General features: G+C 45.4%; 1 protein-coding gene across 1 annotated transcript in view; it reads left to right on the top strand.

Moving 5' to 3' along the window:
• Positions 1–13800, top strand: part of stab2 (stabilin 2) — a gene marked incomplete in the record, with an annotated part of 54365 nt that overhangs the window by 4951 nt on the left and 35614 nt on the right. Inside the window, 27 exon segments of the mRNA XM_036210224.1 lie at positions 46–179; positions 1343–1422; positions 1569–1718; positions 2209–2352; positions 2700–2762; positions 4148–4264; positions 4345–4395; positions 4472–4552; positions 5091–5243; positions 5326–5385; positions 5459–5554; positions 5638–5724; positions 5804–5915; positions 5991–6171; positions 6243–6336; positions 6398–6556; positions 9165–9260; positions 9340–9432; positions 9505–9552; positions 9998–10131; positions 10199–10301; positions 10473–10550; positions 10621–10710; positions 10780–10887; positions 11535–11666; positions 11743–11871; positions 11943–12005. Coding sequence (XP_036066117.1) covers positions 46–179; positions 1343–1422; positions 1569–1718; positions 2209–2352; positions 2700–2762; positions 4148–4264; positions 4345–4395; positions 4472–4552; positions 5091–5243; positions 5326–5385; positions 5459–5554; positions 5638–5724; positions 5804–5915; positions 5991–6171; positions 6243–6336; positions 6398–6556; positions 9165–9260; positions 9340–9432; positions 9505–9552; positions 9998–10131; positions 10199–10301; positions 10473–10550; positions 10621–10710; positions 10780–10887; positions 11535–11666; positions 11743–11871; positions 11943–12005 — 2836 coding nt within the window.

Raw genomic sequence — 13800 nt, forward strand, 5'->3', positions numbered from 1 at the left:
ACAGGTGGACCAGGTCTCTGAAGTGCTGCTGGCTCTGTCCCTCAGGTGCACCTGCCTACAGGGTTACATCGGCGATGGTAGAGTCTGCTACGGGAACATCATGCAGCGTCTGACGGAACTGAACACGGAACCGGGGGGGCAATGGGCGGGTCAGCTCAGCAACGCCATGGCCATGTTTGGTACCGTTCTGAGACTCAGTCCGTTTGCTGATTCATACCAGATTGTTGTTGTGGTTGGATATTGATGACCAGGACCATCGACTGTCTGCTGACGGGAACAACTCTGACCCAGAATGCTTTGGACGAGAGTGACTCCTTCAGCTGTCAACTTTTCTCTTCAGGGGTCACCCCTCTACTTTGCACAGGTGGTTTGGTAGAGTCTTACGGCGGTTGCTCTTCCTGACACAACCCTGTATTTTATCTGGGCTGGAGACCGGCTCCACGAGGCTACATAGTTAGGCAGGAGCACAAAGGGTCGTACGTTGGATGAGGCTCTGAAACCTGGAAATCAAATCCTGATTCCCCACCTGCCAGTCCTGCACTTACCCAGCCCAGCTATCCAGCTGCCCCTGGATGAAAGCCACACACCCTGCAGTCCAAGGCGGCGTGAAGAGGGTTGACCCCCCCGTCTCTGCACAGCAGCCTCCCTAATGATCTGTAGCCAAAGGCTGAAAGTTTTATTTCTTTGTTTTATACTTTATGAAAAACCGTATCAAAGACTTTTTTTTAATAACATCTTTCTCCTGACCTGAAGTAAACCAAAGTTCAATATAACTGGAGTCAAATTTTCTTAACTTTAAAAAAGCTTTTCATGGAAAAGTAGCCGTTACATCGCGATAGATATAAATATCTTTATTGATTAGACCAAGGTTAAATGTGGTTAAAACAGCTCTCTGGCAAGAACAGATAAAATACATTTCATTAAAAACAAAACAAACCTGTGTGAAACAGTAGCTAAAATCATTCAGATAATATCAATAAGTAAAAGCAAGTTGACTGATACCGTAACAAAGACAAAAAGTACTCAACTTGCTGATTTTTTACATGCATCATCCCTAGAAACATCCCTTCTTTATTTTAGGAAGAAGGATCTATATAATCTCTGGAACTTGTTGTGTCTATGTTCTTCTTGTACTCAGATGATTTCTTTTTACCATCTTTTTTTTATTTTTCCACATATTTAAGTACATTGTAACCCTTTTCGGATCATCATAAAATGTTTAAAATACACATGTCCTTCTCATCTAATCACTTTGAATGTAATGTAGTAAATTATTTGATCTCAACAGAATCTAAAAGGGTTCTCAGAGCAGGAAATCAAAGTGTCTTCTTGTCCTTCTCAGATGCTGTTTCATGGCCTCTACAGAACTTTGGTCCTTTCACTGTTTTTGTGCCGATAAATAAAGGCTTCCGAGGACTTTCGGTGAGAATCTTGTCATAAAAACCAGATTTGCTTTTCTGCCACAGAGACATTTGTCTTTAAAACAAAGACCAAATTTCTGATCTTAAACACAAAACGACATTTTTGAAGGAAAAGACTGAAAGTCAGTGAAGTTTTGTTGTTTTCAGGTGAAGTCTTTGACAGCAGAATCATCCAAAGCTAAATACCTGAGCAGGATCCACCTGGCTGCTGGGATGATGTCGTCTGAGACTTTGACCAGAATGGGCGTCTTCTACACTCTGACGGGGAAATCAGCAGTGACGGATTCACCTGAGACGGTAGGAAGAGACGCTTCAGGGCGACGACTGAAAGCGTTTCTATTATTGATGGAAAATCGTTGGACTGTCGCTCCGCAAGTCAACGTAGAGACACTTTCCTAACTTAAATTACAATTCCTGCAAGAACTTTAGAGGCTTCCTGCTCTTCTTACGGATCGGATCTCGTCTATTACTGCTGAACAACTATTTACATATCTGACCTCATGATTTACAGTAACTACCGATAAGCACGTTCCTGAGGTAATATGGAATTAGAAAGTATAAGAAAATCAAAGAAAGTATTTTGGTTTAAGTCAACTCCAGAAGTTCCAGCTTGAACCGGTTTCACAGAAACTAATGATCCTGTGATGTGAGAACATCAGGAGTTGATGAGATTTGCTGTTTTTCATTATTAGTGAAGCTCAACATGCTTTTCTTTTCAGTTCTTGAGATGATTGCTGGAGCTCAAAAGAGTTCAAAGGTTGTATCAGATCTGCTTTACCTCCTTCAGGATGGCCAGCCCAGAATCCGTCTCCACGGCAGCAGGAAGAAAGGCGCCTTGGTTGAGTCTGACATCGTCGCCTCCAATGGGATCATCCACATTATCAATAAGCTGATGGACAGCGTCTCTCCCACCGTGGAGAGCAACCCCCAAGTAAGACTTCTCACCACGCCTGTTTAGAAGCAGCATAAAACCCACATGGGAACATTTGGAAAATATATTCATGTATGATGGAAACCAAAACCAAAGTTATAAAACAGTTTAGAGTGAACAAGAATAGATAAATAAAAGCAGTGATTCTCAGCAAATCCTTGACTTTTATAGCACAGATGCAGAATGAACATGAGATCGGACCTGTGTGACATCAGCTTTATTTTGAAGTTCTTCCAATTCAGATATTTATGACAACTTTGAGACTGTTCTACAGAAAAAGAGATCATCTTAAAGAGAAAGAAAAAGAAAAGACAAAGGAACTTTCTTAACCTGCTGCTGTTCTGCAGGAAAACCTGATGAAGATCATCTCTGACAATGGGAAGTTTGACACATTCAGGACCTTGTTGCAGGTGCAGTAATTCTCTGTTGATGCATGAAAGAAAATAACTTTAGAGAGGATTACCATCTGATATGGAAATATCTGTCATTGTCTGTCTGGCAGTAAAGAAAGTGTTCTTACCAGAGACCCTTTGACCCAGTCCGACAACTGGTTCTATGGAGGACTTTGGGAGATTTCCTTCAGTTCTTCAGTGGTTTATAAGATAAGATAAGATAAGATAAGATAAGATAGTCCTTTATTCGTCCCACAGTCGGGAAATTTCAAGGTTACGGCAGCATTACAGATAGAAAAATTAGACCATTTGCATATTTACAAAGAGAACAAAGTTATAAGGCGAAGATAAAAATACAAAGAATAAAAATGAAAAAAGGAAGCAATTGCACCGTGGACATGATTAATGTTACAGAAATTGCACAACGTATTTTCTGAAGTGACTTAGATTGAGTATAAAATAAAGTGAGTGATGGCATCAACATCACAGCAATTGTCCAGCTGGTTCACTAGGAGCAGCTCCGGTTGTACAGTCTCACTGCAGCAGGTAGGAACGACCTGCGATGTAGCTCTTTCAGACACCTGGGTGGATCAGTCTGTGGCTGAAAGAGCTGCTTAGAGCCAGCACCGTGTCACAAAGGGGATAGGCGTCGTTCCTCATCAAGAAAGATAGCTTGGCTACCATCCTCCTTTCCCCCACCTCCTGTACAGACTGAAGGCCAGCCCCAGAACGGAGCTGGCCTTCCTCACCAGCTTCTCCAGCTTCTTCATGTCTGCTGAGGAGATGCTGCTGCACCAGCAGGCCCCTCCATAGAAGATGGCTGATGCCACTACGGAGTCATAGAAGGTCTTTAGGAGTGGTCCCTGGACTCCAAAGGACCTCAGTCTCTGCAGCAGGAAGAGTTTGCTCTGCCCTTTTTTGTAGAGTGCAGTGGTGTTATTGGACCAGTCCAGCTTATTGTTCAGGTGAACACCCAGGTACTTGTAGGACTCCACTCTCTCAATGTCCCTTCCCTGGATGTTCACTGCCGTTAGTGCAGGGTGGGAGTGCCTCAGGAAATCCACCACCAGCTCCTTTGTTTTTCCTGCATTAATCTGCAGGTGGTTCCGCTGGCACCAATCCACAAAGCTCTGGATCACAGCTCTGTACTCTCTGTCATTGTCATCCTGGATCAAGCCGACAATGGCAGAGTCATCCGAAAAGAAAACACGTCACCACCTTTGCTCCCACCACAGCAGCCCTGGGCGCCATGACAGATGTGTCTCAGCTTGGACACCACAATGCTGAGTTCAGGTGTAGGGTCCTGTTTAGCTCTTGGGAGTTCTGTTGGTTTGTCAGAGCATGTGCAACTGGAACTTGTGATCTGTCTGCAGGACTGTGTCTCAGTCTTTCTCTTCCTGCAGAAAACTGACCTGGCCTCATTTATGGACTCTCCAGGACACGTCACCATCTTTGCTCCCACCACAGCAGCCCTGGGCGCCATGACAGAGGGATACCTGCAGTACCTGAGTAGTGTAGAGGTGAGAAGAATTCAAGCCTCTCTACTGTAACCTGCAAATTTCCTGGACAGGAGTATGACAGTTTGCCTCTGAACTTGTAGGGTCACAGCAAGCTAGTGGAGTTTGTCAGGAACCACGTGGTGTCCTCCCTGGTGAGCGAGTCGCTGAACCCTCACATTGAACCTTTTCCACTTCTTCTTTAATGATATGGTTCTTGTTATGTTCAAGCTGGAGGTCTACAACATTGTGTCGAGTCCAACAGTAGTGACGATGGCCAACCAGGTCCTTAAGTTCAATGTGACAGAAAATGTAAGTGTGGGTCCAAACTCTGAAAATGACCAGCCCTGAGCTCAGATTGCCAGGCAGAGAGCCGGCCGAGGTCAGTTTGACAATCTGTTCTCTCCCAGAGGTTTCATCAGAATGTGACAAAAACTAGTTTTCCAAGGATTCCAGGCAGAATTCAATTCAATTCAATTCAATTTTATTTATATAGCCCAAAATCACAAAGGAATTTGCCTCATTGGTCTTAAAAATATGAACAATTGTTAAAGCTAAACAGACTACAAAAACTGGTTATCCCTGCCCTTAGACCCTCCCTCCTGGTAAGGAAAAACTCCTAAAAAACCTGAGTCAGGAAAAAAGAAGAAACCTTAGGGATTCCCACATGAGGGAGAGATCCTATCCCAGGACGGACAGGCGATACCAGAACAGTTAAAGAAAAATTAGCTTCTACAACTATGAATCTAAGAGTTCATTCAGATAAAGCTGAGGGACGAGTGATGATGAAGTCCATAGTCAAGATGAGTGAAGAAGAGTGGAACTGTATCCTGATTTTGTTTTGGTTCAGGGTCAGATTCTGGTTAATGAAGCAGCAGTGACGGAGGCAGCGGTGGAGGCTAAAAATGGACGTCTGTATGTGATGGATGGAGTTTTGATCCCGCCCTCCATTGAACCAGTGCTGCCCCACAGGTGTGACCTTTCAAAAACAAAGATCATCATGGTGAGTTCTGTCAGTGTCGACCATCATTACTGTCTCATCCAGAGGCAGATCCTCTCAGGCCATATGACATCTTCTGTTTCAGGGTAAATGTTCCCGATGCTCAAAGATCACTCCTTCTGTGTGCCCATCTGGAGTTTTTGTGGTGAGACTCATGAAATCGTTTTCTTCGAGTGAACCCAGAAACTGGTCTGATGGTCTGCTCCTTTGTCCATCAGCGTAGCTTACCGTGTATATACAACCACCCCCTGGCCTCTTCAGTCTTCACTGTGCCTGAAAGAGGATGCATATACTTTTGCAACACAACTGTGATGGTACAGCAGAATGCCCGCATCGCTTCAAACTCTTTTAAAGACACAAAAGACGTTCATGTAACAAAGTGCACCTGTGTGCTTAGACCCCAGCATGCTGTAAAGGCTTCTATGGTCCAGACTGCACGCCTTGTCCAGGTGGATTTCAGTCGCCCTGTTCAGGACATGGTCAGGTACAAAGCAAGCGTCTTGTGAAGGGCGGGGCATGAAGGAAGCCTCAGTGATTGCCACTGATTCTTATTTTCTTGCCAGTGCATTGAGGGCGTGGCAGGAAACGGGTCGTGTTTGTGTGAAGCAAATTTCCGAGGTTCCCGCTGTCAGTATTGCTCTGCTCCCACCAAGTATGGTCCAAACTGTGACAGAAGTGAGTTGCGTTATTCATGTCCCAGGAAGTGTTGTTGAAACCAGCTCACTGGTGTCTCACCGTGCCTGTCCCCAGACTGTCCTTGCATCCACGGGCAATGCGACAATCGTCCCAGCTCGGATGGCCAATGTAAACTGCATTCTTGTGCCCTGGGTTACACCGGGCGTTTCTGTGAACGTAAGACATCTGCCTGTGGCGTCTACGGGCACTTCTGCCACGCTCACGCTGACTGTGACCTGAGTCAGGGTATTACCAAGTGAGTTCACCCCCGACGGTCGCACAGATTCCTTCAGGTCAAACAGAATCAGACCTCTTTCCTCTTTTTAGATGTATTTGCAAACCTGGCTTTCAAGGTGACGGAATCACATGTGTGGAAACGGACCCGTGTGCCCCCCCTCTAAGAGGAGGCTGCAGCAGTAATGTAAGTCTGGGGTTGATGACCCTCAGTGATCCTGTTCTCAAACGTTTTCTGCCTCCTGCAGGCCAAGTGTATAAAGACCGGCCCAGCTTCTCACATTTGCCGGTGTCTATCTGGCTGGATGGAAGATGGGGACGACTGTCAACCCATTAATAACTGCAACACTCCTGACAGAGGAGGCTGCCACCCCAACGCCACCTGTATCTTTGTGGGACCTGGACAGGTAAATCTGTGAATAAATCAACTGTGGAACTGTTGAAGACGTAGGCTTCGTGTGTGACTGCAGCAGCAGAAAAAGATGGATTCATCTGTTTCCTCTAGACCAGAGGAGTCAAACTCATTTTGGTTTGGGGGCCGCATTCAACCCGTCTGATCTGAAGTGGAAAACCAGTAACATAACAGCAAATAACCTTTAACCTGGGGGGAGGGGGAATTGAGGTGTTGTCAAATGGAATAAAAAAGTTATGTTTTTTTCTTAAGTTGGATGTTGTGCCTATTAAAAGAAGATCAGTTTTATTGCTATTCAGCTTAAGAAAATTCGAAGTGAACTAAGATTTAACCTCAAGAAGCCAGTTGGTGACGGCGGAAAGTGGAAGCCTGGAGTTAGGTTTGGACAGGATGTAGAGCGGGGTGTCATCCGCGTAATGGTGAAAATGGATTTTATGTTTGTGTAAAATATAACCTAGTGGGGAAGATAATCACTCTCTGTATCACTGTTGTCTTTGAAAGATCTCAAGGTTAAACAATCACTCAGGTTTAAGAACTTCACCCGCTCTGAGTTTTTGAGAATCAAGACGAGGTTGGAGGACAACTCGTCAACTCCACCTCTCAGGACCAGGACCTGAAGACTGATTCTGATTCTGGATGGTAGCCTAATAGTAGCATAATAGCAAATGACCTTTGTTCAACTTATTATCTGTAGCTTTGTTTTTGTTTTGTTTTTTTCTGAGTTGGGAAAAAATGCCTCAAACAACCTAATCACTTATCATTACACTTTCATTCACAGAGTCCAATGCATTTCAAATAAAATGGATTTCGCACGGTGGTGCAGTGGTTAGCGCTCTTGCCTCACAGCGAGAAGGCCCCGGTTCGAATCCCGGCTGGGACCTTTCTGTGTGGAGTTTGCATGTTCTCCCCGTGCATGCGTGGGTTTTCACCGGGGACTCCGGCTTCCTCCCACCGTCCAAAAACATGCTTCATAGGTTCATTGGTGACTCTAAATTCCCCCTAGGTGTGATTGTGAGAGTGAATGTGTGTGTGATTGAGGCCCTGAGACAGACTGGAGACCTGTCCAGGGTGAACCCCGCCTTCACCCTTCAGTAGCCGGGATAGGCTCCGGCACCCCGCGACCCCAAAAGGGAAGAAGCCGTCAGGAAGATGGATGAATGAATGAATGGATTTCACAAAAAAAGAAAAAGATTTATTCAATTTCATACAGACTGAATGTTTTACATCTGACATTAAAGCAATCCCGATGGTGAACTCAAGAGGGGGCTACGGGAAAAATAAATACCCTGTCTAAAATATAAATATGTTAAACAATGAAAAATGTAACTAAATTAACCCTCTGCAACTGACAGATGCCCAGGTGTGCAGCCCTGAGATCAACGTGATAAAACGCCGTCTAAAATAAACGTTAACTTTTTTATATGTTCTATAAGTGATATTTTAATGAATTAAAGGCAGAACATGGCTTTTATCTGTAGTTTTTGACAAAAGCAACCTTTTATTTTAATAAATAAGGCGGAAGACAAACTTTGATCAGACGGCTGCAATGCAAGTCTGCTCTCCTACGCTGGGGGCGGAGCCAAACCGAGCTGTCCGCTATTAGAAACCTAACAAGGAGGAAAGCTATCTTAATTTTGCTTTAGGACAGGATCCAAAATTAGTTTATTCCAACATCAACAGCCACCTGCGTTGTCAAAGAATCCTGGAAACTATGCATTTCTCTGCAGAAGTCCCGCCCATCTGTGTTACGCCCCCACCTGAGAGCAGATTCGAGCCGAGCCGACCTGAAGTCCAGCTGGATCAAACTCCCTAAAACCTTTTTATTTTCCTCACAAACACAGCAAGGAAAGTTTATGAGGAAATAAAAGTAAAAGAAAAGAGAAAACAAAAATTCAAACAGAAACTGTTCATATATGTAAAAACAGTTCGTCAAACATTTTTGAGATTTCTACAACAAAATGAATCCCATTTTTCCAGAGGGAATTTTCTGTTTTTGCATGATTTTATGGCTGATGTGCGAACAGAACATGGAAAAATGACTAAATAAAGGCAGTGTCACATAGGAGAGGTTGTGTTGATTAAAATGATACCAAATAAGCATGTTAAATTGAGGTAAATTAAAAAAGTAAACAAAGACAGTTTTAGGCTATAGGTTCCAGAGGGTTAAACTTGCAAACATTTTAGCGTTAACCTCCCTTTCTCTCCCAAAACTCAGCATGGTTTGGCCTTCTTTGTGTTTTTTTCTTTGCTTTGCTCTCCCTAGTGGTGGAATAGCGCATTGCAGTCATTTCTTTAGAGAACCATAACTTGCCACAGGAATGGGCCAGAAACTTGCTTTCCTTTTTTAACAATTATATATATTTTTTCTTCATAACTGGGCCGGATTAACCCGTCTGGCGGGATGTATGTTGGACACCCTTGGTCTAGGTGGTATGGTTATCTTTAAGCTGGATGTTTGAGTTTGGATCAGCATCTGCACATCTCAGAGAACCAGTTTGTGGGTTTAGGAACTGCAGAGCAGAACTTGCCAGATTTTGTGACTGACAAGAATCCAGATGAAGCTATCGAAGTCCTCAGGAGTTTTTTATCGTCTCTTTGCTCAGAGTGATTGTTCATGCAAGTCTGGCTACAAAGGTGATGGACAAACCTGCGAGCCTGTCAATCAGTGTGTGACTGCAGAGGGGAGCTGTCACTATCTGGTGGGTTCTGCAGATTTCTAATAACAGATATTCAAGAGAACCACGACTGCATATCAGCTTTGTGTGAATGTGTTGTTAGGCCAGCTGCCGGCTGCTGTCCTCTCAGTGGAGGTGTGTCTGCCGGGACGGATATGTTGGTAATGGACAGGTGTGCTATGGCACTGTTGAACAGGTGAGAGCTTGCATGTCGTCCTCACTTGTTTTTCTTTTCTTTTTTCTGACTATGATGTTCTGAAAATTACAGCAGCTGCTGGTTCTGCCCAGCACCGCAGACTTCTCCACCTGGATCACTGTGAGTATTGCAGGTGTCACCTGTGGTTCCTTAAAGCTACACTGACTGAATGTCAGGAGCAAGAGACTGCTAGCTCCACTTCATCTTAAAGAAATGAGAACATTCAGAATAGTTGTTTTATGACTGTGAAATAAGCATATTCTCCATAAGGTTGAAGCTTAAAGTCCCAGAGCGTTCCCGCTGGTCTTTTCATTTCCTGAGTCCTTTTCTAGAGCATAGTTTCTGCAGAGCGGCAGGAGTTCATTAGATATTCAACTCCGAGTTGTGGGCGGGGCTGTTGGTGGTACACACATGAACACTTACATCAGAACGTTGGGGGGGGGGGCACATGAGTCACATGACTCAGATTTATGCCGAGTAGACGCTCTTTAGATTCTTCTTTACATTCATGGGCAGCCCGTCTTTTTCTCAGCGCTGGTTCTGATTCTTGTATTTGTCCTGCCAGGAGTCCGGCTTGTCGTCCTCACTGTCGGATCAGAACTTCACCCTTTTTGTCCCGGTGACCTCTGCCATCGCGGACTTGCCTTTAGAAGACAGGAGGTTTTGGAGCTTGAAGGGAAACCTGCCCAGTCTCATCAGGTTTTATAACATGACTTGAATACTGCATGTTTTGGTCTGGACCAGGTGAGACGTTCTGTTTCAACAGGAACCACATGGTTTCTGGTACCTGCCTGCTGTCCTGTCTGGAAGACGTCTCCTCAGTGACATCCCTGCTGAAAACAACACTTTCAGTTTCACAGAAAGATCAGGTAAATGCTGGGAGAGGAACCGGGAGTCTCACGGTCAATCCCACAATCTCTCTACATCTCTGGGAAGGTTCTCCTCGATCCCAGCCATCTTTCATTACCTGCTGGAAGACCGGAGAACTGACGACCTCCAAGAAACTTCTGTTTTCTTCTCTGAAAACTGTCGTGTTCCAGGTCATATTTGTGGGTGGAGCCACTATCATCACATCAGATATTGCTGCCACAAATGGGGTCATCCACCTCATCAACAAGGTCCGGAGCTGAGAAGATCCTGCTGCAGAGCCACCTGCTGGTGAGCTGAACTTCCTTTGTGTGTTTCCAGGTTCTGGTTCCGGACAGGAAGAGGAGTGAAAGTTTGTCGGTCATGCTGGAGCTCACGCCTGACCTGTCGCTCATGAAATCATATCTCATGGTGGGACGAGCTAAACGAGCACTCTGAAAAACATTTTGATGACTTTCTGCTAACTCAGCATTTCTACAGGAATACAACCTGACGCAGGAGATCGAGCAGATCGGCCAGTTTACCATCTTTGCTCCAACCGATGCTGCCATTCAGGCCCACCTGCAGACCACGGGCTCCTCCGCGCTGGTACAGACACACCAGAACCTCACAACATCAGATTTGTAATCTTCTTAACGTTTGTAAAGTTTGGGTCCAGTCTTAGTCTAAAGTGGAGATGTTGGTGTTGAACAGACACATCAAACCATCAGCTGAGGTTCTCTCCAGCTGAAGTTCTGTCCAGCTGCTGGACCAGCAGCCTGCATTCATCTGCAGATGATTCCTGTAGAACCTTCCTGGCTGGACTTGTGTGAACAGAGGATGGAGGTGTTTTCTGAAGGAACTTTTTCTGCTGAGGATCACTCTCTGTATCACAGATCACTCTGAATCACTGAACTAAGATTTAACCTCAAGAAGCCAGTTGGTGACGGCAGAAAGTGGAAGCCTGGAGTTAGGTTTGGACAGGATGTAGAGCGGGGTGTCATCCGCGTAATGGTGAAAATGGATTTTATGTTTGTGAAAAATATAACCTAGGGGGGAAGATAATCACTCTCTGTATCACTGTTGTCTTAAGGTTAAACAATCACTCAGGTTTAAGAACTTCACCCGCTCTGAGTTTTTGAGAATCAAGACGAGGTTGGAGGACGACTCGTCAACTCCACCTCTCAGGACCAGGACCTGAAGACTGATTCTGATTCTGGATGGTTGCTTGTTTTTCTATGTGTGTCTGCTACCAGGATGTAAACACAACCCGTTACCACATGGTGGCGTCACAGCGTCTGCTGAAGACTGACCTTCAGCATGGAGGATACAAACAGACCCTCCTGGGATTTGCCTTCCAGCTCGGGATCTTCCCTAGAGACGGAAAGGTCTGAAAGGAAAACTGCCAGCAGATCATGTGACCGCATGAAAGAAGACCCATTCTTGTGTGTGTTTGTCCTGCAGATATTTGTTAACGACGTTCAAATAAGGTCCTTCAACATTCTGAGTGGGAACGGCGTGATTCACACCCTGACAGCTGTCCTGCCCATCAGCAGGAACCGCTGCGACAAACTGACCTCCCAGAGAGTGCCGGTAAAGTCAGTGAACGCACCACACGCTGTAAATCGCGGCTCTGCCCTCAACAGCTGTGTTTCTTCTCTAAGGGTCTGTGTGTCAGCTGCCTGTTCCACCAGAACAAGATCTGCCCCAACAACACGGTTCCCAAGGTCAGACTCATTCTCACATTCATGAAGCTGAAACCTGCTCCAGCTCGGAGACTAGAAACTGGTGCTTCCAGTCTGAGAGAGCTGGAGAACAGAACCAGGGTGCTCATTATGCTGATCATGAAGGGCGTGATGGTAGATCGCCGGCTGTCACCAACAAATAAGCAAAAATATATATTTAACTTTTGAATCCTCCTTACCTTGAAGTATGTTCCTTGATTGACATGCAGAACAGCCAATCAAACACCCTCTGAGATGAGTCACTGCTCATTCTGCCCGCCATTCTGTCTGCCCCGCTGCATGCTGGGTCCTCAGTGGAGGGTTGCTCTGACCTGCAGGAGTGTTTACTGAAGTCCGGGCCGAGTGAGTCCTCCACGGTTCCTGATGAGGGATCCGCATCTGCTCGGCAGCGGTGACGCCCTGAAGCACAAGCTTCTCTAGCCCTGCTACAGACCCGGAGCCGGTTCCACGTGCTCTGCTGCCGCCACAAAGCCAGGCCAATCAGTATTTACAGGCAATGATTGCCACCCACTGGAAAGCCTGACTCCTGCAGGATCTAGTCCTGGGGAGACCTGGTTGATCCTACAAAAAATGGATGTTTATTTCAAAGAAAGCCACTGCACACCTCCCCCCAACAGAGACATAAATTCTCTACCCAAAATTCAGCCCAGAAACAAAAAAAGAAAAATAACAAAAGAAAGAACCGTAAACAGCTCAGCTGGACACCCCAATGCTAATGAGGAAGCCGTGGAAATACAAACACAAACCCACCACAGAGACACAAGCAAAACACAAAAGCACAACAAATCCCATAAATCCCACTCAAGCCCCCCGATTGTTAGGAACCCAGACTGTATGTAGTGGACCTACATAGAGTAGGAGTATATAAGTCCTCTACATACAGCAGGATGAGTCCCAGCAGAATAACTGTAATACTAATAATTAATAAAGAGACAATAACCAGTATTGACCAGGTTACAATGTTATTCTGCTTAGCTAACAGCAGCCTCCTGCACACAGAACAGCTACTTCCTCCTTTATCATCATATACATCTTCTGATCATCAGCTGTTTGGGTTATAGCCCTTTAATCAGCTGATCCGCTCCAGCTGTCCCACTTCTCAGCTGTTGATGTTGAGTTCTTCTTCCTCCTCATCTTCAGAAAGGCGTCTGCGCTCAGACTCCTAACCGTGGATCCAGCTGCTAATGCGCCTGATTTTTCTGCACTGGCTCGAGGTCAGTCACTCAGCTTTAAAACAAAACCAACAGAATGTAAAGTTAAAGTCCATTCAGCGGTCACACACTGAGGTGTGAAACCTTTTTGTCCGCATTGACCCCTCCCCTGAGGGAGTGGTGAGCTGCAGACATAGCCGTGCCCAGGAACCATGTAGTGGTGTAAACATTGACTGTAAAAAAATACATGGGGTCCCCCATTGGAAATGCATTACCTCCACTCCTCGTGGAAGTAGGCCGCCGCTTTCACCGTCACTTCCTGAAACGGATATTGCCATTTGCAAACGTCTGCAACCCATCTTCAGCGATTGGTCTGAGTCTCTATGAGTCATAGCTGAGTCATAAATCTACAGGAAGTACTGTCACCAATCTGGAGTGAGTGTATTGTGAGGGTCTGCCTCTACCACGAGACCTTCTTCTTCTTCTTCTTTTTTTCCTTTTGGCTTCTCCCAAACCAAAAGATTTCCATTATTCTTTTCCTTTGGGCTTTCCCCTTCAGGGGTCGCCACAGCGAATCAGTTTCCTCCATCTAAGCCTGTCTTCAGCATCCTCCACTCTAACACCAG

This window comes from Oryzias melastigma, linkage group LG23, assembly GCF_002922805.2.
Source record: "Oryzias melastigma strain HK-1 linkage group LG23, ASM292280v2, whole genome shotgun sequence".
Taxonomy (NCBI): Eukaryota; Metazoa; Chordata; class Actinopteri; order Beloniformes; family Adrianichthyidae; genus Oryzias; species Oryzias melastigma.